Here is a 26,579-nt window from a genome sequence, read left to right as displayed (position 1 = left end):
CCCTTTGGTCTGCACTGCCTCCTGGTGGTCAGCACACATCATAGTAAGCGATTGAACACCTGGCCTTCCGGTCGAACTCCTGAGGGGACACTCTGCATATTAGCCTTTTATATATATAGATAAATGATGCATGTAAATGCCCAGCATGAGCCTGGCACTGAGTTAGCACTCTGTAAATGATACTTTTCACTTTTCTTTCCTCTATTCTTCTAATAACACAAGCATTCCAATGTTTATGCTTTCATTCACTCAACAACAGTTTGCTAAGCACTTACTCAAGTGCTGGAGACACAATGATGAATAAAACATGATACATGTCTTCTTGGAGTGTATGTTTTAGGTGAAAAAGAAAGATAAGCATATAAATGAGAAACCAAGTAACATAATTTCATACATATATGACAATAAAAAGGAAATTTTCTTTAAGGAATCTATAGAGATGCAACTTTTTTCTTTCCAGGTAGGAAGAGAAAAAGCAATGAAAAGGAAACAAGTTTGGGTGTTCTGAAAACTTCTTAAGAAGTGTTGGCCGTGGCTCCTTTTGTTTGGCCCTGCCTCGTGATAGCAGGGATAATTAGGAGGCCATCTCACAGCTCTGCTGAGGACCAGCCTTGGCTGAGGGGTGCTGATCAGTCTGTGCCTGGGTAGCAGAGACCAGTGGCAGAGGCAGAGATGGCAGGGCCTAAGCTTCTTGGTAGTACAGTTGTTTGCTAGCCAAGTGGAAGGAAGAATGTATATTTACAAGCTTCATGACTATTTTTTGGCAGAGACTATAATTTTGTCGGTTACTTTGGAAAGTGTAGAGTTTTTGGCCTCAGCTATATGATGGCTGCATGTGCAGGGGCATAGATAAGCCCAAGGGATGAACAGAAGGACTCAAATCAGAGAGCTCCAGGGATTGGGATATATAGAAGACATGTGACCCTACTCCCCTTGACTCACTAATTTCTTCTTCTCCTACTCTCGGCTTTTTGTGATTCCCCCTGCTCTCTTTGAGCCAGCCCCTCTGAATACCTTCTGTAAGTCATGACACAAACCAATGAGATGAAAGAGAAAAACACAGGTAAATTTGTTGGTAAACCTCCTAAAGGCCCTAAGAATAGGGTCTTTGGGGTTACATCTTTTTAGTCTGATTAAATGCATTCAAATATACTCAGGGAAAGGCCCTGGATTCACACACTTCCTACTCACATGGTACCTTAGTATTAGAAAACACTTAAGATTCCTTCTTAGATAGCCATCTTGACATCCTGTCTTATATGTAGGTGACTAAAATAAATGTTTTCATTTTATAGACAAAGAGATGGAAGCAGAGGGAACTTTTGAATCCCTTGCCATTATAGCCAATACTTTGTTTATATAATACCATGCAAGTAAGAGAAAAGTGGAAAATTTATACAACCATTTTAATACTTACAAACATCTAGAATTTGAAATGATTCATGGATCTAGTCTTTATCTTAAAATAAATGGGCAGCAGAACTAGAACAGCCATCATATAACATCTGACTGAGTTCAGAGCTTTCTCAGTTGCAGTCCCCTTGCTCTAGCATTTTCATAGAATGTTTTGGTTAGTGTTATTATACCAACCATGAAGAAAATTCTGTCAGAAGGAAAAAAAACTAATACTGATTTGCTCTGAGAAGGGACTGTATTTTACATAGAAAATCATCCTTACACCAGTTTTTGAGATAAGTAGTATTGTCCCCGATTTATATACAAAGAAACAGAAAAGTTAAAATAACTTCCCCAAACCCTCACAACTACCAAGTTTCAGAGCTAGGAGCCAAACCCTGATCTGTTTAGTGACATAGTTCACATAGATGACTAGGGATTAATAAACTCACGGACCAAATCAACATGAACAAAATCTTGCCATTTTTGTTGAGGTCCCTCACTGCCAAATCAAAGGCCAGATTCATAAAGGACAAACATTTTCATTAGGGAAGAAAGCATTGAATTAATTAGTACAATTGATGAAATCACCTGATCACTGAAAAATTCTAAAAACCCTCAAGAATAGAAACAGGGACATTTCAGATTTTTTTTTTTTTTTTTTTGGCCAACTTTCTGTTTTCATTACTATTTTATTTCTATCCATTGCATGAATAACTTGGATCTAGGTTTGAATCCTGGGTGATTCACTGACCAACTGGGTGTCACTGAACACATTATTTTCTTTCTTGAGGCTCATTTTCTTTTAAAATATCTATTTCATAGGGTGTGAAAAACATCATACATGAGAATGTTTATAACAGCATCTAGTGCAGGAGCTCCAGTGGCGCAATCGGTTAGCACGCGGTACTTATAAAAGCATCTAGTGCATTCCCTGGTATGTAGTAAGCCCTCAATAAATGGCAACAATCATTATTACCATGAAAAGTTTTGGAAGTATTTATAGATTCTGTATAGTACACAAACAATTCCTTTTTTTTTTTTTTTTTTTTAAGAGAGGAAGAGAGAGGGAGGGAGAGAGAAACATTGATGTGAGAGAGAAACATCGATCAATCTTTTACCTCTTGCATTCTCCTGACCAGGATCGAACTACAATCTGGGTATGTGCCTGGACCAGGAATCAAACCCACAACCCTTCAGTGCACAGGACCATGCTCCAACCAAGTGAAACACACTGGCCAGGGCATAAGCCATTCTTAAGCAATTTCTCTCTCATAATCTATCACCCTTAAATATAAAATGATGTGTAAAATTGCCACAATTTGTTTTGGTTCCTGGTCTTGGCCATAAACATCATCCAGGTCTTATCTAGTTAGAGCTCCTCTCAGCTTCCTCCCTATTAGTAGTGGAGAAACTGTCTCCTCATTTTAATACAGAGTCTATAAATGGGGAAGCTGCAGGAACAGCTCACAGACTGTGTAAAGAAGACAGATTTTTCTTCGGGCTCAGAATTGAACCAGCTTGCAAAGCACTAGAGCTATTTACAACTGACATTTAAACAGCTACTGAGAAAGAGGAAAATAATGGAAATAATAACCCTTAAAATTCCACTTGGGTGCATTCCTACTGAAGGCACCCCAGGATAGTGGCTCAGAAGCTGACCCCTGGAACAAGTGCCTGGTCCCCTTGCCCTCAGATGGGCTGCAGCATGAGGACTTCTAGTTAGAAAAGTCCACTTGCTTCCAAGAAGCAAGGCCATTTTCACCTAGAGCTTCTGCTGCCAGCTCGCAGACCACAAGGAGATGCATTCTGAACACCCTGGGTGCTCCCCTTCTCTTGTGCCCCTCACATGTACTACTGTGAGCCACATTATCACCCTGGGAGCTGTACACTCATTTCCAGGGTGTGGGGAACTGAAAGGGGGAGAGAGTCTGCTACTGATGTCTGTACATGTTTGAGTAAAGAGATGGAAATAGGCAGAGCGTGTGCAGAAATGGAGCATAAGGAAATGGGAAAAGGCCACATGAGAAGAAAGGCATGTGTAAAATACTCTTGGTTAAGAGATGTAATTGATTTTCATTTAAATATCCCCAACCCACAGAAAACCCTAATGCGCGGTGGCCTATGGCTTCCAAATTCTCAAAATGATAAGCTGCCAAAGTAAACTAATTGCAATGTGTCTCAGTAATTGTCATGTGTGGATATATACAGTTATAGTAAAATGGTTCAGTGAATCCTGACAGCGATAATGCACATTTTAAGATTACATAAAATAGATTCTCAAAACCAAGAGATGCATGTTTAACAAGGTATTCCTTATATGAAAGATTGAAAGGCTCTAAGGACGCCTTCAGATGATTTTCAATCATCTAAAAGTTTTCTAAATAAAATCCCGATAGAAAAAAACAGAAAAACGTTTATTTCATTTGAAATGGGGGAGAAGAGCTCTTCCAATGGGCACCTCTTCCCCATGGGCTGGTCCCCAGCCCTTTCTGCTGACCATGGGGCTCTTGGAGATAAAGTTTTAATAAAGTGATCATAAATTATACTCTAAACAGGTATGGATCAAGATGATTTCCCTTCCTACCACAGTGCCTTTCTCTCACAAGTAAGTTGTAGGTCAAGGTGAAATTACTGGGCCTTACTGGAGTGACTTAGAAGTATTGGTCTTACTTTGACCCCATGCTGATCTTGTGGCCTAGACTTCTGTTGTCTAGCTGTAAAACTCCCACATTATATCCACTGCACAGTGACTTCTTGCTTCTCTGAATCCAAGTCTGTGGTTATAGAATCTTCCAGCACTCTAATCTCTCAAAGAGTGGGCCCCAATAGCTTGATTACTTCTCCCACTGAACCTCTGCCTCATAGTTTAAGTCCCTGTTACATGCTGTTATGTCTCTCTAAAATCTACAGTCTAGAATATTATACTGCGATAAAACTGGGTTTGAAGTAAAAGAGTACAGAAATCTATATAGGTGGGTTTGAGGTACCAGAGTGGACATTGCACTGGTGTAACCTAAAGAATGTCACTGGGTCCCAGGATCCCTGTCACCTCCTTTCATCTGGCTTCCAGGAAACTTACCAACTTTTAAAAATCTTGTTAGACCTTGTGGACACGGACCACTAATCTGGACAATCTAATTTATGACCTTCTGTTTCTGCTCCACCCCTCCAGCTAGGGGGACTTCTTCCCACTGCCACCGGAGGGTCATGTTCTGGTGGTTGTGTCTGGACTACAGGGTCTTTCCTTTCTTGCTTACTCTTATTCCACTGCGCACCAAACACTTGATTTTTAAGTTTATATTATGCATCTCAAAATTTGGTAAGGTGCTACAGGAAATAAACAGATCAAATTATTCCCTGCCCACATATGGACCAAGAGGAATACTCTCTCACTGTTGAGTTCAAAGGCATGGCTTGGCAAGAATCACCCCTTAGATATAAGCTCAGAACAGGCAGGGGTTTTTAAATGTGTTCTCTACTGGTACAGAGTTAGCATCCAATTGGAGCTGAACATGGAGAATGAAAAAATGAATGACACTCACAGCTAGAGGCTTTGGTGACAATAGTGATGGTGAGGGAGCCACAACTGAGCTCAGAGATTCTGATCTATGAACCTTATACACAATAATCCATCAGAGTTTCAGAAAAGTAAAGTGACTTCCCTTTCTATCACTGACTTTTTTTTAATGGAAGAAAGATGATGAAAACACGATTGGGCCTGTCCAGTTGACCTGGAGGGTTTTGTTGCTCCAAGCCACCCTTTTCTGTTCAATGCCAGTGAGGCCACTGAAACTAGAGGAAAAAGAGTGGGCAGGAGAATTAAGCAACTCATCTCATCCACAGAACACCTTGTGCTCTTTCCATCCCAAGGTCAGGGAATTTAATCAACTACTCTGACTCTCATCTCTAAATAGGGACAGAAATATATTTCCTTCTTTCTTCACAAAGTTATAATAAGGATTCAGGTATTTATCCAACAAATATTTTACTATAAAGTTTTTTTTTTTATAGTTAACCAAAAACTGATGAAAATTTTGTCCTTAAGAGCAAATTATAAAACATATCTCATAATATAAATGTAGGTATTATCAGTGATATTGATAAAAACACTGCATCAACATAGATCCACAATGCAAAAAACAACCTTAGGTAACTGCTTGGCTAATTCAGATCCCATGAGTCATTTTGTCATAATGATGAGGAAATTTAAAAACTTGAAAAAAAGGTTTTTACTTTGGGATGTGATATGAGATTGGGTTTGGTGGTGAAATGAGGGAAGGGAGTGGTTGGTTGTTACACTCAAATGATCTAGAAAAATGCCTGAAAGTTTTTATTTCAATAGACTCGCATCTTATAAGGTCTGGGTCTCAAAGACCTTGCAGAAGAATGAAATGGAAAGTTTAGTCAGAACAATCTGGCTAGAGAAAGAAAACTCATGTGATCAGAAAGAGCACTCACAATTGTAAGTAAACCAACTAGAAATTCTAAGAAACTGGGATTGTTTAGCAACATAGTCTAAGCCCAGATGATCTGAATGGGCACAGATCAAGCCAGGCCTAGTGTTTGGTTGTTGTTCTATTTTGTTAACACAGTGGCCTTGTTACCAGTAACCCAGATGTTCCTGATGTGTGAGGTATTTTTCCCTTTATTGTAGGAAACTCCACCCACAGCTATTCACACTTTTTTCTTCTAAACCATCAATTGCTTATCATATTTATAAGGAAAGTTCCAGCTAAAAATACAATAATTATAAGACACAGATTGCCATTAATATGTTCATCCTTGAAGAGTCCAATGGAACAGTCACTAAAATAAAATTTTAAGAAATATTTAACTTGATTTTAAGAGCTGCATTCACTAGAGGCTAAACTTTATAAGTTTCAGATCATTACTTCCCCCAAAAGAATGAAGAAGCACTAAGTCTGTAATAATGTTCATTAAACACTCTGTTTTTAAGTAAACTGACAGAAAAGTCACAATAGTCAATGAAAGAGAAATTTTCTGGATATCTACCTTCTCTTCAATACGTTTTTGATTTCCAATTAAGAAAACATTCACAAGTCGCACATGACACAACTTGACTGGCAGGGTGAAAGAACAGGTAAACCACTTAATCAATAATAAAAATACCCAAGTAATAGTTCCTGTTACTTAATCCCTTTTATAACTAAACTACCTTTAGTGCTCTTAATAAAAATATGGAAAGATGCTCAATAATATTATTAACCAAAGGAAAAATAACAACAACTTTGCTGTACAAATTGGCAGGAATTAAAATGATGACAATATCCAATGTGGGGAAATGGGAACTCCAATGCTCTGTTGGTGAGAGTCTGGTATTGCCTTTGGGAAGGAATATATGCCAGTACCTATCCAACTTTAAAATGTGCATACCTATAGCCCAGCTGGTGTGGCTTAGTGGTTGAGCATTGACCTATGACCCAGGAGGTCATGGTTCAATTCCTGGTCAGGGCACATGCCCGGGTTGCGGGCTTGATCCCCAGTGTGGGGTGTGCAGGAGGCAGCCAATCAATAATTCTCTCTCATCATTGATGTGATGTTTCTACCTCTCACCCCTCTCCCTTCCTCTCTGAAATCAATAAAAAAATATTTTTTAAATGTCCATACCTATTAATTGAGCAGTAGCTCTTTCAGAAATATTTCCTAGAAAAAGTAGGCAAAGCATATATATGTGTGAGAGTATTTGTGTAAAAATCACACACACACACACACACACACACACACACACACACATCCTATATAATAAAAGCCTAATATGCTAAGTGTCCAACCATACTACCCTTCAACCAGTCACTATGATGCGCACTGACCACCAGGGGGCAGACACCCTCACTGGTAGAGTAGCTTGCTGCTGGGGTCTGGCTGATCAGGACTGGGTGAGACAGGCCGGACACATCCTGGAGCCCTCCCATGGTCTCTCCCTGGCCAGCCAACCTTCCAGGGTCCCTCCTTGATCAGCCCTGATCGGGACTGGGTGAGACAGGCTGGACACGCCCTGGACGAATCCGTGCACCAGGCTGGTTTTGGCCCGTTCCCTACAGGCCAGGCCGAGGGACCCCACCGGTGCACGAATCCATGTACCAGGCCTCTAGTACATACATAAGGACATTCAACATAGCATTGTTAGTAAAAGCAAATAATAAAGATATACATGTCTATCAATGTGGAAATGATTATGTTCCTGTAAATACTATACAATTTTTTTAAAAGGAGTTGATCTATATACATTGACCTATAAAGCAAAAGCATGTATCTTATTAAGTTAAAAAATGTAAGTCATAAAATACAGAATGTGAGGCCATTTTTATAACATGGCATGTAGGTATGTACAAATATACATACAAGTATATGTAAGGACATACACACACACATTTCATTTCTGTAAGCATTTGCAGAGATCTGCAAAAGTACTCACTATCTTAATAGCCATTACCTTTGGGCAGTGAAATTGAGGTGAGCATAAGGCTGGGAGGTAACTTAAACTCTTTATATTCAAGTACTCTAAGCAGGAAAAAATTTTTTTTTTAATTTAAAAAGTAAAAATGAAATTTAAACTGTACTTAAGGGTGGTGCTGAAAGCATGGTAACCCTGGCCAGCTCCCCCATGCATGTGTTTCAGTAAACATAGCACATGAGAGGATGAACACACACACATACCCACTGGGGACTCCCACTGGAACCCCCACAGGGGACAGAGAGAGAGTGGGCACTGCCTCCCCTAAAAGGACAGTGGCAGCACAGCCACTGGCGGAGAGCACAGATTCTGCTGTCAGATGGCCTGGGTACCGTTTCCAGCTCCAACATTTCAAGATGAAGAAATTTTGGGCATGTTGCTTAATGTTTTAGTGATTTGATTCCTCATCTGTAAAATGGGAGTAAATAATGCCTTCTTTATAGTGCTGTTGTGAGGAATAATGAGAAATTCCATGATAAGCATTCACCACACTTGCTGACACAGACAAAAAAACAAAAACACAAAGATTTTCAGCAATCTGTGCCAAGACACGAGATCAAGCAGTTGGTGGGAAATTGTGAATCATAGTACTTGTATTGCTAGCAACACTTAGTCCTGTAAGAAACCCCATCTTTAATAGTTCCACACTTAACCTCAAAAATAATTACCAAGTAACAAAAAACGTCCACAGGACTGTCTACAAGCACAATCATGGAGGAGAATGAGTGTGGGCTTTGGGGTCAGACAGTGCTCAGAAAACCAGCTCTGATACTCACTAGGTATGCGACTTGGGTTTACTGATACTTTTATTAATGTTTTTCAAGGGTTAAACAACCTAAGTGGGTGTATGCAGAACATATAGTATCTGGTACACAGGAGAAAAATAACAACACTAATAATAGCTGTAGTGCACTTAGCACCTACTGTGGGCCAGGCACTTTTTCTCATTCTCATACCAACTCTGAAGGAGAAGCACTACTACCCCTATTAGATTCAGGAAACTCAGGACATTGCATGACTTGCTCATAGGATTCCAGGCATATGTGCCTGACCAAAGTCTTCTTTATTTTTGTACAGCTCACTGTTTGTCTTCCTGCATCACCTTGGGCAAGTCAAAATTCCTCTTCTGGAAACATCCTCTTCTGAGATAATATGACCAATGTGAGAGTACATCAGCTAGTGGCTGGGAAAGCTGTGAAAACTTCGAAGTGCTTTTGGGAACAGGGGAATGCCTTAAAACACCTCTTGCGCAGAGCTGCCACTGCACAGAGCTTCACTACCAGACATTCAATGCTAGGTGTGTTTCATGTATCCCCTTAAAATGCAAATACTCATCAGAAGGCGTCCTACAGAATCATCAGATCATCCTATTTCCTCTAAAGAGAAGTCTGTAAAGTAGTTTGTAAGAACTGGACGTCTAAAGCGAAGGGCTTGGAAATCGGAGGAAGTGCCCAGAAAAGAGAGGCCATGGAAATCTGGTTCTAGGTCACAGCTTTGTTGAGGGCTGGCTCCACCAGTCCGACTAAGAAGCCATGAGGGAAAATGGCTCTCTTTCTCCTCCCCTTCTTTCTTTCTTTTCTTTTTTTAAATATACAGAGAGGAAGGGAGAGGGATAGAGTTAGAAACATTGATGAGAGAGAAACATTTATCAGCTGCCTCCTGCACACCCCCTAATGGGGATGTGCCCGCAACCAAGGTACATGCCCTTGACCGGAATCAAACCTGGGACCCTTCAGTCCGCAGGCCGACGCTCTATCCACTGAGCCTCCCCTTCTTTCTATTCATTCATGTGTATTCACTAAACATTTATTAAGCACTTACTATGTGCAAAGCATTAAGGGAGGATCCAGTCCCTGCTCTGAGGAAACTTATAATTTAGTTATAGTTGGTTGAGTCAGTCAGTCATCTTTAATATCCTTACTGATACATGGGTTTAATCTCTGTGTGTGTGTGTTTGCGTGTGCAAATGCTTAACTACATATGTAGATTATTCACAGTCCAGTCATTCCAAAATCAATCACTGAATCAGCCTTTCTGGTTATGACCATCTTATGGCTCTTTCCCAACACCCAGCTTGTAGAGATGCTGACTGGAACCGGAACACCTACCTAAATTTAACTTTTGCTTTGATATAAGTAGCACACTGTCAGAATTTTTCAAGTACTAGTTCCATAAAACTGCTCTTGGGATAATCTTTTAGTAATTAAGTGTATAAGAGTAATTAAGAAAGTCTCTGGATTTAATCATCAATCCTTAGTACTATATAAGCATTAATAACACCGTGGCTGATACCAAAAATCATTCCTGACTGTGACTGCTGATGATAACATCGGAATAACATGAAGCACATTCATTGGCTCATTCCTCTTATGAAAATGTCACAACTTTCTCAGTGGAGAATATTAGACTGTGGATTTACAATCAATCTCATTTGTCTTCCTGAGTTTCGAGGGGAAGTTGTGACACATGCTTCAGTTGTAAGCAATGTCATTTCTAGGTTTACTGCTTCACCATTTCTCAACCTCACATATGCAGATGTGACTAAGTTTCCTGTGAAGGGAGAGTATGTTTATTGTCTCTGCAATTTGCCTTTAAAAAAATAACCTTTCCACAGTTAACACTATAAACTCCCAGAAATGAGATCAGCTGTGGCTATGACCCATAGGGCTCTTTCTGAAAAGTACCATTGCACAATCACTGTAAGCAAATAGCCCACAACCCAGGAAGAAGTTACACTTGTACCTGCCACCTCCTTCCACTTAAGTATCAATGCTCTGAGATTTCTTCAGCCTGAAAGGTGGTTTGGCTGGTGGGTAGGACAAACCATTTACGTGTTTTGTTCTTAGAGGCCTGTTGGTGGCTGGAAACCTTTTGTTTCAAGATGCAGTCAATTTGAACTTGGCTGACAGGCTTACTGCTCCACACTGAAGTGGAAAATGCCACCATTGTCTGGGAGTGAACTGGCCTGCTTCTTTGGGGCCTGCAGGCAGGGCATGCTTTAAATCATGAGACACACAGCTTATGAACCACAGGAGCCAGGACCAACAGAGAAGGCTCCCACTTCCCACTGCTGCTGCCTTGATATCAAATGGCTCAGGCTGGGGAGGCAGCCTCATGGTGTTTTCCTAATGAAATCTAATGACTGGACCATGGATGATGGAAATCTTTGTGTTGGCAGCCTGCAAGTCCAGAGGGGTGAAAACAAGAGTAGGCAGTGGAAAGTATAAAAACCTAAGAGAATGGGGTCTAAGGACATAAAATGGGGCAGAACCCTCAGAAAGATACCTCTAAGCTTTACCACTGATTTCTAAGAGGCAATCAGTGTGAATGGATGCATGAGATGGTTCCATTTTTCAGATTAGAAAACCATCCCAGAGAACATCTGGCAGACCCTGCAGTGTGCCTATCCAGTAAACATTAGTAACATACCCTCAATTTCGTTAAGCATGGCAATGCACTAAAACATCTGTCTTCCCAGATTCCCTTGCCTATGAGGGCAGCCATGGGACCGAGCTCGGAGTACACTTGTCCTTCACTCTTCTCCTTCCTTGCTGCCTGAAACTGGGACAAGATATGTAAAGTATCAGCATCCCTACTGTGAAAGGAAGATGGAAGCCACTGTTAGGGATGGCAGAGAAGAAAGCTGGGAGGAGGCTGGCACCCTGCTGGCTTTGTGGGCCTGATCCTCCACCCTGCACTGTTTACTGTTAGATATCTTCCATGCTGCTATACTAGGGTAATCAAATCCTGAAAAGTCTTATACTCTGCACAAATGCATATCCTATATAATAATCCTATATAATAAAAGGCTAATATGCAAATTGTCCCCTTGACCAGTAGTTAGGCCAGGGGGCGGGGCCAGCCAACCAACTTCCCATGGCCTCGCCCTCCTGGTCAGTCCCACCCCTTACTGCCCCCCCACCCCCACCCCAATCAGGGGCAGGGCCTGCTGGCCAACTGCCCACAGCCCCAACCCCTGGCCGGCTGCAGCCCCTCCCCCTGGCCGGCCCACCCGATAGCCCCGGCCAGACCCCACCTGTGCACAAATTCATGCACTGGGCCTCTAGTTACAAATAACAGACTCTTTTGGAAAACTAGGATTGGGTCAGACCACTCAAAATCTTTAAAATCTTCTAACTTATAGCAGTGACAAAATGATCAAGAGAGAATTTGGGCAGCCAATTCTGTGGGGCTAGAAGCTCCTCAGTGGTTATTAAAAATGCACAGAAATGCCAACTGAAAACGCTGGCTTGCAGTAACTGAGACAACAGGTAAGAGACCAGCACTTAGGAAGGACTGTGATCTGCCATTGGCTGAGGGCTGTGCAAGGCCAGGTGTGCAGCTCTCTGAGGAGAGAGCCCCTGGGGTCATGCCCTTCAAATTTTATTAAAAGAGAGCTACAGGGCTCCTGCCTGTGCAGCAGCTAGCTGAGGGCTTTCATTTTCTTCTCTCACTATTCCAGCTTGTCTTGCCTAGGAAAGACTGCATGCACAAACTTAATTCTACATTATTCTGGCTTCATTTATTTCTCTATTTACCAGTTGTATCAGAGTGAGCTGAACTATTGTTTGGGTGTTCTATACATGCAGTCCAATAAAATCTCAACAGTCAGGATGGAATGTTCCTACCTCTTCCATTCTATCCCCTACACAATACCCTCACTGACTTTCCTAAAATACCAGGCTAGCTTCTTCACTCAATAGCATTACACTTAGCATGGCCCCAAACCCCTCTATGTGTTGGCCTTGCTGGTTCCCCAGCCTCCTGCCCCTCTGCCCCACAGCTTAACCTGTGCATTCCAACCAGACACAAATTTCCCTTCACTCTTCTCTCTAGGCATGCACAATGCTGTCATTTGTGTCCTTGCCTATGCACTTTGCTACCCCCTGCTTGGAATGCCTCTCTCCACTTGGCCTACCCAATGAATTATTTATCTTCGGAACCCTATTCAAGAGTTACCTCTAGGAACCCTTCTCTGGTACCTTCCTCTGATACCTTCAGTTATTGCATGTATCCCAGTGCACTGATTAAATGACATTCATGTTTGCCTGGCACAAAGTGGGTGACCAACACACACTTGCTGAATTGAACTTGGCCTCTCCTTGATGAGTCCAGAAGCAGGAAGGTTGTGGAAATGCTGTTCTAGACATTCCCATGGCATTCTCACAGCCTGGAGTGAATAGGGCATTTACAAAGACATTATCCATTAGCACCACAACAAAATGTACAAATATCAACTCTCAGGCAACTAATCCCAGCAAGATTCTGAAGCTTGCCCAGACAAGAGAACAGTACTAAAGAGAAAGAAAAGGCTGAAGAACAAGCTTACATAATTGGAAAGAGTTGTTCTTGTGTTTACATCTAAAATAAAAGACTAAGATGTACCAAGAAGTTGTCTTGGAGATACTACCCAAACAGAGACCCATGGATGCTTTCAAGTGCAAACATTAAAAACAGTGACACCTTATCCATGTTGCTAATGAAAGCAATATGAATGAATAAAGTGGATGCACAACCAACAAAACGGTGCCCTGGTCCTAGGTCACTCACTAGGTGAGAAAACTTGAAAAAGTGGTGCTATTAATATTTTCAAATTATGCCTTTTACACAACATGACTCAATAAAAATATACATTGAACACACAATATCTAAGCTCTGTTTAAATTAGCCTGCATGAAGAAAACTCAATGGACCTCACTCCCTTCTTTATCTGTAAGAACAAAGGCCCTCTGAGTTCTCACCTTTCATGGATCTATGTAATGCAACAGCATCTACATACGGGGATATTTCCCCGTGGAAAGATATAAATACATATGTATTTTGTTTCCTTTGACTTAGAAACACATAGATTAAGTACATGGCTTGAAAATGTAGACCTCTTATTGAAGATGCCTGTGATTTGCTAAGGCAGCAATGCCTAGACATTTCATACTCTTCTATGTATCAGTTCCCATCTCTAAAAATACTAGTACAGTGATGACATTTTCCTCTGACCTCTACCTACTGCAGGGAGTACAGAGAGGATGGGGGTGATGATGCTGATTAAAGCCATGCATTTTGTAAAAGAGACAATAAAAACTCACTATAGCTATCATGTTAACAACCCTGGCACTGCTTGGGGCTTTAAAAATCTAGTTATATAAGGGGCTGAAGTTCCTTGTTATTAAGATGCTGTATAATGCTATCCAGCCCACTAGTCCAGCCAAAGCTGAAAGGCGTGGCCAATAAAGGCAACTCATTTAGAAGTCTCTCTTCTCTTATTCCCAGCACTGATTCACCCACTTGAAAATTATTTGATCAATTTGGTCTTTACCCTAAGGAGGAGTAGATGAGAAATACCTGTGCCTAGGAAGTTCCAAAAAAACATTTCCAGAAAAATACTTTAAGGAGGAAGTACATGTGCATCTGAATCCTTATCCCTTAAATTCCTAGCAGTGGCCCAGGAGATAATGCATGGATACTCCCTTTGCAAACTAAGCCACTTGCTGGTCTTCTGAGAGGAAGTCAAGATTTCCCAATTTGCATAACTAGATTCTGATCTTTTCTAGAAAGGCTTGTCATATGTGTTTCTTTTTAGGGCTGCTGTGAGCAGTTTCTCATTGACCACGGGAATTTTAACAATGAAAAAGTTAAAGTTAAAAAACATTCAAGTTGACAACTAAAAAAGAGAAATGTGGGGTAAGAGCCTTTTGCCAAGCTGCAGGGCAAAATAATAAGGTAGATCCATTCTCTGTGTCCCTTGTTTCATTATTCATTTGTGTTACTCACTTATTCAGTAAATATTTACTAAGTGCCTACTTTGCACCAAGTATTATGCTTGCCCCAGGGCTACAAAATTATCCCTATCCTCAAAGAGTCTAATAAAGAAAATAAGAGATTAAAAGAAAGAAGATTAAATTTCTCTTCTTGTTGAATCCTCATAACAACTGATAAGAGAAGGTAGATAAGGCTCTCCTCATCTAATGAATGTAAACTGAGGCTCAATAATTTGTCCAGAGTCACACAGTCGAGTAGACTGGTATTTGAATTCAAATTGTTTAATCCCCAAATCCTTTTAAAATTTCTGTAGAAAGTAAAAAAGAAAAAAAAAAAAGAGGAAAATATCACCTATTATCCTACCACTGTGATGAAAAGAACTGTTAATGTTTGGGAGAATTTCCTTCCAATTTTTCTTCTACACCAGTGGTTCTCAACCTTTTTAATGCCGCGACCCTTTAATACAGATCCTCATGTTGTGACCCCCAACCATAAAATTATTTTCATTGCTACTTCATAACTGTAATTTTGCTTCTGTTATGAATCGTAATGTAAATATCTGTGTTTTCCAATGGTCTTAGGTGACCCTGCTAGCGGTTCTCAACCTGTGGGTTGCGAATCTACACATAGGTTAAATTTTGAAATTTTAAAATGTGTTTCACAGTTGTAATCAAAGTGTGTTTTGCTGCATGTCACTGGAACCCTGACACCATTGACTGTGAAAGGCTCCATAATTCTACATAGCACAAGAAAGAAAAATCATCGCCTACTATATTATGCCACTGACTGAGATCTGTTCAGATTTCAGTGATGTTAAAGTGAAGGTAAAAATTGTGTGTCTTAGGAAAAATGACTTATTCTGTGTCCCACAAAGCCCACTCATGCTGTTCACCTCCTGCCTGCAGGTGAGGGTGGCTTCACAGCATAGGGGACCTGGATCTCCCCTATTAGATAAGCTCCTCATCTGAGCTGGGAGGCCCCTTCCAAAAGGAAGGAGAGTGCTCTGTATTTCTGACACACACATTGCTTTGCACCTAGTAAGCACTCAAGGAATATTTCTTGCCCGGACAGTGTGGCTCAGTGGTTGAGTATCAACCTATGAATCAGGAGGTCACAATTAGATTCCCAGTCAAGGCTCAATCCCCAGTGGGGTATGCAGGAGGCAGCCGATCAATGATTCTCTCTCATCATTAATGTTTCTATCTCTCTCTCCCTCTCCCTTCCTCTCTGAAATCGATAAAAAAATGTATTTTTTAAAAAGAAATATTTCTTGTTGAATAAATAGGCTTTAGAAGAAATGTACCAACAGAAGAAGGAAAAAAATTACCACAGACCCAAAGAATGATGGAAGCCCAAGTTTTGTTGGTGAATAGTGGATTTGTGTGACTATACTCAGGAAGAGGGGAGAAGAAATGGATGGAGTGCTGAGCCAGAGGCTTTTCAAGGTCATTCCCTCTGTCCAGCCTGCCACTATCTCCACATTGACTCCTCTTAAGCTGGCCCTCCCCTTACATTGAAGTTCTTGCCCAACCCTAGCTTCTTAGTGCTGCTTTATTCTGCTATCTTCAGAAATCACTCACACTTAATCACATTCAACCTGAATATTGCTTTAGGTTTGCTTAGGGACACCACCCATTAATTTTAAGTAACAACTCATATGAAGCAAATTCAGGAATCAGCAAGAGGCAGGTGAAGAAGACCTTAGTTTTCAGAAGCTAAAACACTCTGTCTAAATGGACAGTATCTCTTCTGCTTATATAAGAAGGTCCAAATGTCCACAGGAAGTAAAAAGCTATATATAGTGTGAGTTTAAATGATTTGACAATTCACATTTCTATGGATGTTCACTTAAGATATCTGTTTGAGTCAGCAAAATGGGTTTAAATAGAGAAAAGAAGTTCAGCAAGACTTAGTTCTCCATGTATGTTCTGAGTTAACCATAAGACCTGCACATTTTGAAAACCATCGTGATTTCTCTTGCCTTCCTTCCCTCCTCTTCTTCCTTCATCCACCTATCAAGTATCTGTGTGTGTTTAGGACATGTGCTAAGTTCGCTAAAGAAATAACAATGGGCCAGAAAATTCTGACCTCAGAAGGAAGTTTCCACAGTAATAGTGAAGACATCTTTTACTCACAGAGAAGTAAATCACAAGGGAGAGAGAGCCTAAGTACTGTTTGAGATACAGGTGATATGAAAACAGGGTTTAGAACCAGGAGACATAAAGTCCCGCTAGGAGATCAGGGAAGGCTTCAGAGAGGAGGTGTCATTTCACCTGGGTCCTGCAGGATGGAGAGGATCTAGGCATATGGGAATAGGGGCAAAAGGACTCCATTTTACATGACTGTTTATTGTTTAGAAAAAAAGATGTCACTGTTAAGGCCCATCCATGAGGTGTTAAAGTGCTGGGTCAATAAATGGACCATCACCTCAGGCTGACCACTCTGGGGTGTCGTAAGTCATACCTTCTTAGGGCCAAAGCCAAGAAAATCCTATAAGATTTCAAGCTGATTAAGTGTGAAATTTTAGACGACATTCCTAAAAGCCAAAGCCTGGTGTAGAACAGAACATTTAAAACCCACAACTGATAACTAAGACTTGATTAAAAGCAACATCTTTTTCAAAACTCAAGGGACTGACTGTTCCTTACTTACCATGGACGTGGATTCCATTTGGTTGAAAAGAAGAGTTTGTTTCTGGCTGGTAAGACTTCAGGTGTGATCCTGAGGACTGCTGGGTATGGGGAGGCTGTGTCCTCTGCATTATAGAAGAAGGAGCTGGAACTCGCCGGGGACTGATGTGGTGAGGAGATGGAGCAGAAGGTGCGAACCTGAGAAAACAATTATAAAGGGAAGCATGAGAGACGTAAAATCACAGGGGCAGAGGCACTCTTCAAAGCCAAATTCTAATTCCCCATTCTGGTTACATAACAGCATGATGCAAAGCCCTTTTAAAAAATAAACCTTAGGACTTTTGTCTCCCATTTTTAACCACTGACCTCTCAATTGAGATATTGAGGGAATAAGAGATCAGCAAAGGGGAAATCTAGTCACAGTTTGGGTTTGTCAAGTTTCTTAAAATGCATTTCAAATACTCTGGGTTCAGTGAAATTCAAAGCACACCTTTTGTCAGACCACTTTTCTGCTAATTTTTCAGTCCTTTTGCATTTTAAGAGAAATTTGATCCGTATGTTTCTGATTCATTTACACTTAGCTCATAAACATTTTGTTCTATAAGACATAGCTGAGGTCCAAGAAGTGTTACAAGTCTTTTTTTTTTTTTTTTTTTTTAATGAATCTTTATTGTTCAGATTACAATTGTTTCTCCTTTTTCCCCACATATCTCCCCACCACCCAGTTCCTACCCCCCCTCTTCCCTTACCTCCCCCTGCGCTGTCCTTATCCATAGGTGTATGATTTTTGTCCAGTCTCTTCCCATACTCCCCACACAGACACCCCTTTCCCCCTGAGAATTATCAATCCACTCCCATTCTATGCCTCTGATTCTATTAAGTTCACCAGTTTATTCTGTTCCTCAGATTTTTAATTCACTTGACTTTTAGATTCACTTGTTGATATATATGTATTTGTTGTTCATAATTTTTATCTTCTTCTTTTTCCTCTTTTTAAAGAATACCTTTCAGCATTTCATATAATGCTGGTTTGGTGGTGATGAACTCCTTTAGCTTTTTCTTATCTGTGAAGCTCTTTATCTGCCCTTCAATTCTGAATGATAACTTTGCTGGGTAGAGTAGTCTTGGTTGTAGGTTCTTGCTATTCATCACTTTGAATATTTCTTGCCATTCCCGTCTGGCCTGCATGGTTTCTGTTGAGAAATTAGCTGATAATCGTATGGGAGCTCCCTTGTAGGTAACTAACTGTTTTTCTCTTGCTGCTTGTAAGATTCTCTCTTTGTCTTTTGCTCTTGGCATTTTAATTATGATGTGTCTTGGTGTGGTCCTCTTTGGATCCCTTTTGTTTGGGGTTCTGTGCGCTTCCTGGACTCGTAAGTCTATTTCTTTCATCAGGTGGGGGAAGTTTTCGTTCATTATTTCTTCAAATAGGTTTTCAGCATCTTGCTCTCTCTCTTCTTCTGGTACCCCCATAATTCTGATGTTGGTTCGCTTGAAGTTGTCCCAGAGACTTCTTACACTATCTTCAACTTTCTGAATTCTCTTCTCTTCATGCTTCTCTGGAGGAGTGTCCTTGGCCTCTTTGTATTCCAAATCTTTGAGTTGATTCTTGCAATCCTCTAGTCTGCTTTTGGGTCTCTGTATAATATTTTTTATCTCAGTCAGTGTATGTTTAATTTCTAGTTGGTCCTTTTTCATATCCTCAAGGGTCTCATTGAATTTATCAGCCTTTTCCATGAAATTCTTGAAAAACCTTATAACCGTGGTTTTGAACTCTATGTCCAGTCGCTTGTTCTCCTCCATTTCTTTGGTTTGTGATCTGTTTCCTTGCCTTCTCATATTCTCTGCTTCCCTGAGTTGGTAGGGTAGTTTTGTCTACTAGGTGTCCTATTGGTTCAACGGGTCAGCCTCCCAGTTACTTGAGGTGGACACTCTTGGTGTACCCTTGTGTACTGTGTGTCCCCCAGCAGGAGCTACAGCAAGAACTAGTTTTCTCCTCCTTTGCTTGGGCGGTTTTGGAGCAGTCTGGAGCTGTAGTTGGTTAAGCTGCCACAGAACAGGCCATTTATATGCAAAAGCCGCTGTGTGGAGCCTGGGCGGGTTTGTAGGATGTGCGGGGCGGGGCCTCAGGGCTGGGTGGGGTCTCAGGGCGTCACTAGGCTGGGGCGTGGCCAACGGCAATGGCTGCCGTCAGCCGTCTTTGCCTTTCCCGTTTCCAAGTCCCTGCGCCCCGCGCTCCAGCGCAATAAACAATGATTGCTGGGCGCACCTCTGCAAAAAAGTCACTCTCACTTTCCGACCCGATGGCCGAGAGTCCAGCTTCTCCCCGTAGGCGTCTGGGTCCCCCGAGTGTCCCCAGAAACTGGATTTCAGAGTGATCGGGAGCTTGTCTCCCTGCGGGTTGAAGAAAAGCTGCGCACCCAGCCGCCCGCCGCCGGCCCGATTCTCGTGCCTCCGTACCTCAGCTTTTCAGCGATTGTGCTCCTTTCTCTTCTCAGCTGTAAATCTTCCACTCAGCCAGCTTTCCCGTGGTTCTGGGTGGTAGACGTTTTTGTCTTTTAGTTGTGTTTTTGAAATTGTTGTGTGAGGCAGCAGATTAGTTGTTTAACTATGCCGCCATTTTGGTTCCTCCCTCCATACAATCTACAAGTCTTTATTATAAGCCTCTCTAATCCTATTCTCTTTAATAATACATTTTCTTTTGCCAATAATACATTAACTTAGATCTCAAAGGTCAAATGTGGTTTGAAATCCAAAGCCCCAAGAGATTGGTGTGGGTTCTGTGCATGGCAAAAAACACTGCCCAGGGTGTGACAGAAACTTGATGTGGGACGTATTTTGCAGTCTACCAATCACAATAAGACTATTGGTAGTTTCTGAGGAGAGAAATACAGGTGTTTAAATATAGTAACATCAACAACTAACCCAAGTTAAAATAGATAACTGACCACCGACTTTCTAACTGTAAGGAAGAACTGGCAGGTTCTAATTCACTAGGTGTAAAATGATAGGGTATACTTTCCAACACAAAAGGGAGGGCGTACTTGTAAGACAATGTTAAAGTTCAATAATGTCCATGAAAATGGTACTGGATTTCCCAGTTCAGTAGGGGCTGGCATAGTCTGGTACACAAGGAATCTGTCAGTCAGTGAAAGGAAGAAGCAACATCTTGGGAAAACTAGGTTAGCAATGAATTGTTTAGTTTCCTCCCAAAGGCCTAGGAAGTTAAAAACTTTCAATTGCCTGTTTCTTACATTGTGTAGAAAGATAGGCTTTGTTTTATACTAACGTGGAAGATTGCCATGTGTGTACACCCTTTATTTCACAGGAACAAAGCACTTCACTCTGCTGGGCTTTTGTGTAAGGCCATAGATGATAAAAAAGGGACGAACCAGTCATGTTTGTAAAGTAATTTGCTATGTTCTGAACAAGAATATTTAATAAGGCTTCTACATTTGTATTATAGCTGTAATAAACCATGAGATGAAACCCCATGTTTTCTTTTGCATTCCCCTTGTGGAGATATGAAAGGGCTATGTAAGAACGTGATGTAGAAACCCTGGCCGGGTAGCTCAGTTGGTTAGAGCATCATCCCAATACACCAAGATTATGGGTAAAACCCTGGTCAGAACACAGACAAGAATCAACCAATGAATGCATAAGTAAGTGGAACAACAAATTGGTGTTTTTTTCTCTCTCAGAAGCAATAAAAATTAAATTAAATTATTTTAAAAAGAAGGGAGGATCTGGACCAGTTACCCTCTGGAGAACACTTAATGAAACAGCTGGGTTAGGATGCCTGCTTAATCAATAATGTACAGTTTTGCTCTGCTGAAAGAGAATGGACACTGAGTAAATGTGGGAAATACATCATCTTAGTGGGAATTAGCCTAAGAAGATGTCTGAGTGGACTTTACAGAAAACAAGCAGAAGAACTCTGGCACTGCCCCAAGAACATCTAATGAAAACACAGAGCCAGGACTCCTCGTGCGGAGGTTATTTCCTTGGAGAACATGTCCTAAAAGTGTCTCGAAAGCTACTGTGAGGTTGTGGGATAGGGATGAGGAATTATGGGATCATGGCCTTTAGGGATAGAAGGAATCCACACTACCACAAACACTGGAGTCCTGTGGACAGGAGATCCTCCAAGACAGAGAGCATAGCCTGGGGGCGCAAGTGAATAGGAAGGCAACCTATGTCACTGCAAAAGAGCCGTCACTGGGCATCTCAATTTTGTGTTTGGGGCAAAATGGCAAGATCATTGATTGGTTTCTTAATGATATTTCTTCAATTGGGGATGCGATATGTTCTAGAAGATTTTCCAATTTTTATTCTGGTACTTCTGCCACCTTTATTTTGAGGACTGATGCAAAAGAAATGTATGCTTGGGGTGAGTTGCCATATTTAGAAGTATGATCCTGATGTCATGCACTTGATGGAGGAGACCCATTCTGTTTCACAGCTCCCCACAGCAGAGTAAGTCCAACTCATAAACAAGGGTTTGATTAATAAAGAATAGAAAAGGTGGATGGGGAAGGGGAAAGAAGCAAATATTGTCAGCAATAAAAAACTTTATATTTTTATAATTTGGGATGAGGTGGCCATAGGGTAAATTTTCAACCAACTAAAAGAATAGAATTCAGTTGAGCATTTTATGAGTCATCGAGGAGGTAAATTCTATATAATGGACTCTATACCTATATACAGATTGCATATCTTATCTAATAAAAGAGTAATATGCAAATTGACCGCACCTCCGCTACACCCACAAGCCACGCCCACCAGCCAATCAGGAGTGAGTATGCAAATTAACCCAACCAAGATGGCTGTGGCCACGGAGCTGCAGCAAGCAGGAGGCTTGGGTTTCCCCGGTAATGGAGGAAGCCAAGCTTCCTTGCTGCCCTGGCTGGCCCAGGCCTACACTCAAGGCTACAAAGTTTAATTATAGAAGATAAATAAATCCCAACAAAAATGGCTGTGGCCACAGAGCGAGTAGGAGGCTTGGCTCTGCTCAAGGCTACAAAATTTCAATTACAGAAGATAAATAAACCCCAGATACTAGGGCCTCCGCTTGGGTCTCCGGGGGGCGTGGCCGGCCTGCAAACCACCACAGGCCCCTCGCCCAGGCTGCCCCATGCTCCAAGGGAACCCCCACCCTGATCCGGGACACCCTTAAGGGCAAACCAGCTGGCCCCCACCCATGCACCAGGCCTCTATCCTATCTAATAAAAGAGTAATATGCAAATTGACCACCACTCCAACACACAAGATGGCTGCCCCCATGTGGTCAAAGATGTCTGCCCCCATGTGGACACAAGATGGCCACCACAAGATGGCCAGCAGGGGAGGGCAGTTGGGAGGAACTAGGCGTGCAAGGGAGGGAAGTTGGGGGTGATCAAGCCTGCAGGGGAGGGCAGATAGGGGTGACCAGGCTGGCAGAGGAGGGAAGTTGGGGGCAACCAGGCCTGCAGGGAAGGGCAGTTGGGGGGGACCAGGCCTGCAGGGGAGGGCAGTTAGGGGTGACCAGGCCTTCAAGGGAGGGCAGTTAGGGGCTATCAGGCTGGCAGGGAAGCAGTTAGGCATCAATCAGGCTGTCAGGGGAGTGGTTAGGGGGTGATCAGGCTGGCAGGCAGAAGTGGTTAGGGGCAATCAGGAAGGCAAGCAGCAAGCAGTTGGGAGCCAGCAGTCCTAAATTGTGAGAGGGATGTCTGACTGCCCGTTTAGGCCCGATCCTACCTGGATTGAACCTAAATGGGCAGTTGGACATCCCTTCAGGGGTCCCAGATTGGAGAGGGTGCAGGCAGGGCTGAGGGACACACACCTCTGTTCGTGAATTTCGTGCACCGGGCCTCTAGTCCTATATAATAAAAGGCTAATATGCAAATCGACCAAATAGCGAAATGACCAGTCACTATGATGTGCACTGACCACCAGGGGGCAGACACTCAATACAGGAGCTGCCCCTGGTTGTCAGTGCGCTCCCACAGGGGGAGTGCCACTCATCCAGAAGCTGGGCTCACAGCTGGCGAGTGCAGCGGCGGTGGCAGGAGCCTCTCCTGCCTCTGCAGCAGCGCTAAGGACCCCTCGCGGGATGTCTGACTGCTGGCTTAGGCCCACTTCCCATGGCAGGAGCGGCCCTAAGCTGGCAGGCAGACATCCCCCAAGGGGTCCCGGACTGTGAAAGGGTGCAGGCAGGCTGAGGGACACCCCTCCCCAGTGCACAAATGTCATGCACCAGGCTTCTAGTCTACATATACATTATAGATTTATTTATCTATCTATAGCATATATAATTATATGCTAATTATAAGTCATTTTTATCTTATTCATTCACACAAGCTCCAAAACCAGACTATGCTGTCTTGGCTACCACATATTACTTAATGTAATAATACTGATGAGGAAAAAAAAATGTGGTAGTAAAAACACCAAGGTTTTAGCATTGTTTATCTCAGAGACCCAAGGGGAATAAAATATCTACCTACTCTTCAAATAACTCTATATTTTGCTTTTTGCTAATTCAGATTGGATTTTTCTCCATGTTATTCAAATAAATAAGATTATATGGCATAAAGTTAACATAATTTTAGAATTATGTCATTCCATATAAATTATTAATAAAAATATAAATATAAACCATTTTAAGTAAATAAATGTATGCCTAAGGTAGTATTTGATTTGAAAAGAAAAGAATTGGTATAAAAATTTTAACTTTTATATGTATAAAGAAAAAATGAAAAGATGTGATCTCGATTATCTGGACAATTGCCAGGAACAAGGAAATAAATAAGAATTTAGTACTAGAAAACCCAGCATAAGAAGTGAGTGTGTAACCCTAGCCGGTTTGGCTCAGTGGATAGAGTGTCGGCCTGCGTACTGAAGGGTCCCAGGTTCAATTCCGGTCAAGGGCCTGCGCCTTGGTTGCGGGCACATCCCCAGTAGGGGGTGTGTAGGAGGCAGCTGATTGATGTTTCTCTCTCACCGATGTTTCTAACTCTCTATCCCTCTCCTTTCCTCTCTGTAAAAAAATCAATAAAATATATTAAAAAAAAAAAAAAAGAAAAAGTGAGTGTGTAAATGTGACTGATTTTCAAGTACAGTACATAGAATCAATTTTGTTACTGTTTTAAAACACTACATAGTATTTTATTGAAAAAATCTTTCACAATCCCTCCATTAATTAATTTAATATGTTTATAAACGTAGTTACTTGTTAACCAGCTCATAGTAAAGTAGAAATAGCTAATTAACTCAGGGTGCAGGGCAGGAGAGGAGTAAATACAGTGGAAGAGAAGCCTACTATTAGAGTCAAGGCCCAGCAGCATCCAAAAACAACCACTGACAACTCACAGTAAGAGAGTTGCCAGAAACATTATTTCAAAAGCCAAAAGGACGCAAGAAACTTGACTAGTTTGAGGCCATTTAACCCCAGAAGCAAGCAAACAAAAATCGTGCACACTTAGACGCTTACAGAGGGACACATAAAATGTTCCTATTGTTACTGAAGGAAGGATGGATCCTGTTTTCTCAGTGTACTCGACTATTTTCCAAAATTGTTAACACACACACGCACCTATCAAAATGAACATGGTCAGAATATTCTGCCCCAACCAGATTTTTTTTTTAATTCAAATAAGGTAAATTTTTAAAAATATTGCTAAAATAAATAAACGAACATATTGATGCTGAATATAAATTGCAAGGATTTACAACGTTTCTTCTATGGAATATCTCATTCCCCTCACTGCATCAGGAGAGATGATGTCACTCTCATTCATCCTCAATGACAGCAGTGTCCAAGAGCTACCGTGGACTGTCTGAAATGTCTCTGGGTCCAACCCTGTCCCCCAGCTGCTGATGTGTACTTGACATTTCACAGGTTTTATTCCTCATGGCTTTCCAGTCTCTTCTCTGGCCTTTTGTACTTTTAGAAAACAAAAGAAGACTGTTATGTAAATATGCACACAACAGACTAGAATTAAAAGAAAAAAAAAAGCACTGCTTACCAGAAACAGATTACACAAAAGCAAATCACAGAATTGAGTCAACCACTTCCACTCATTTAGTGGAGGAGTTTATACAACCTTAACATGAGCCATGGTTCACTGGCTTGCCAAAAAAAAAAAGGACGAGAGGAAACAGGTTTTAAAGGGCTCATAAAAGATTTTCTGAAGAAAGAAACAACAACAAACCACTGAATATGTATCTAAACACACCTTCACAAACGTCTGATACTTAGGGGTATTCACTTGGTTATGGTGGCCTGCTCCCAACCTTGCAGAGATGGGCCAGAAACACAGGGGTCATCTCTCCTGCAGATGTAGTACCCAATCTGTGTCATGATCAAGACACACAGAACTGGTGAGGATCACATGCAAAAGCACTGCAAATGGCAGGAGCAGCAGGTGGATGCCACAGAAGGCAGATGTACTAGAAGCCCTGGGCTTGAATCCCGCCGCTGTCCCTTACTAGTTGGGCAATCTTGAAAATTACATGATTTCTCCCAGCCTCAGTTTCAAGTATAAAATAAAGATAAAATCAACTCTCACTGGGGAATGTGAAGTCTGAGATAACATTTTTATTTGTTCATTCAAGAGATGGTTACTGAGCACTGACCAAGTGTGTGGAACTGTTTTAAGCACCAGGAATAAAGCAACACATGACACATATCTTTGTCTTTGTGAAACTTATATTTAGGTGAGGGGAGGCAGGAAATGAACTATGTTCTGAGCTAAAGGAAATGATTACTGTGAAGAAAGTGAGGGATGGGGTCGATTATGAACAAATTTACATTGGGAAGTACTTTAGTCAAAGTACTTTAGGCAATGATTGCCTGACACCTTTCAGATGATCAATGCATGGCTGCTCTGAACAGACTATAACTTGAAGGAATCCAGACATTAATAAGTACCCAGGGCTTGAGAGCTATATTAGATTGAGGTTCAAGCATTGTATTTGAATATCTATGGAGTTCTTCAATAAGAAATATTAGGGCTCTTTTCTCCCTAACTATTCATATATGGAATCTAAGGCTCAAAGAAAGTGAGGCATTTACTTGTCTAATTTTCTGGTTCTAGGAGCAGTTAGTCGTGGACTTATATAAATATGAGTTTCATTTCATGGTACAGGATTTTCCAAAGGAGTGTCCTGAGTTCACAAATTTATAGGATCATAGAATGTTCTGAAGGCTCTAGAGCACCACCCTATTTGAATGAGATAAAGTAGGCCCACAGCCATGAAATGATTTGCCCAGTCCCACCCTAGTTCTCAGATACCACTTGACCGCAATAAGGCAAGATACTCTCTAGTGGAAATGGGAA

General features: G+C 41.5%; 1 protein-coding gene across 1 annotated transcript in view; it reads right to left on the bottom strand.

Moving 5' to 3' along the window:
* GLIS3 (GLIS family zinc finger 3) overlaps positions 1–26,579 on the bottom strand; it is a 452,130-nt gene that overhangs the window by 8,203 nt on the left and 417,348 nt on the right. The window contains exon 8 of the mRNA XM_054727311.1: positions 17,282–17,457. Within this exon, the coding sequence (XP_054583286.1) occupies positions 17,282–17,457 (176 nt within the window). The remainder of the gene's footprint in view (positions 1–17,281; positions 17,458–26,579) is intronic.

Source organism: Eptesicus fuscus, chromosome 15, assembly GCF_027574615.1.
Source record: "Eptesicus fuscus isolate TK198812 chromosome 15, DD_ASM_mEF_20220401, whole genome shotgun sequence".
Lineage (NCBI taxonomy): Eukaryota > Metazoa > Chordata > Mammalia > Chiroptera > Vespertilionidae > Eptesicus > Eptesicus fuscus.
The sequence above is the reverse complement of the archived record's forward strand: the minus strand, read 5'-3'. Positions and strand labels throughout refer to the sequence as shown.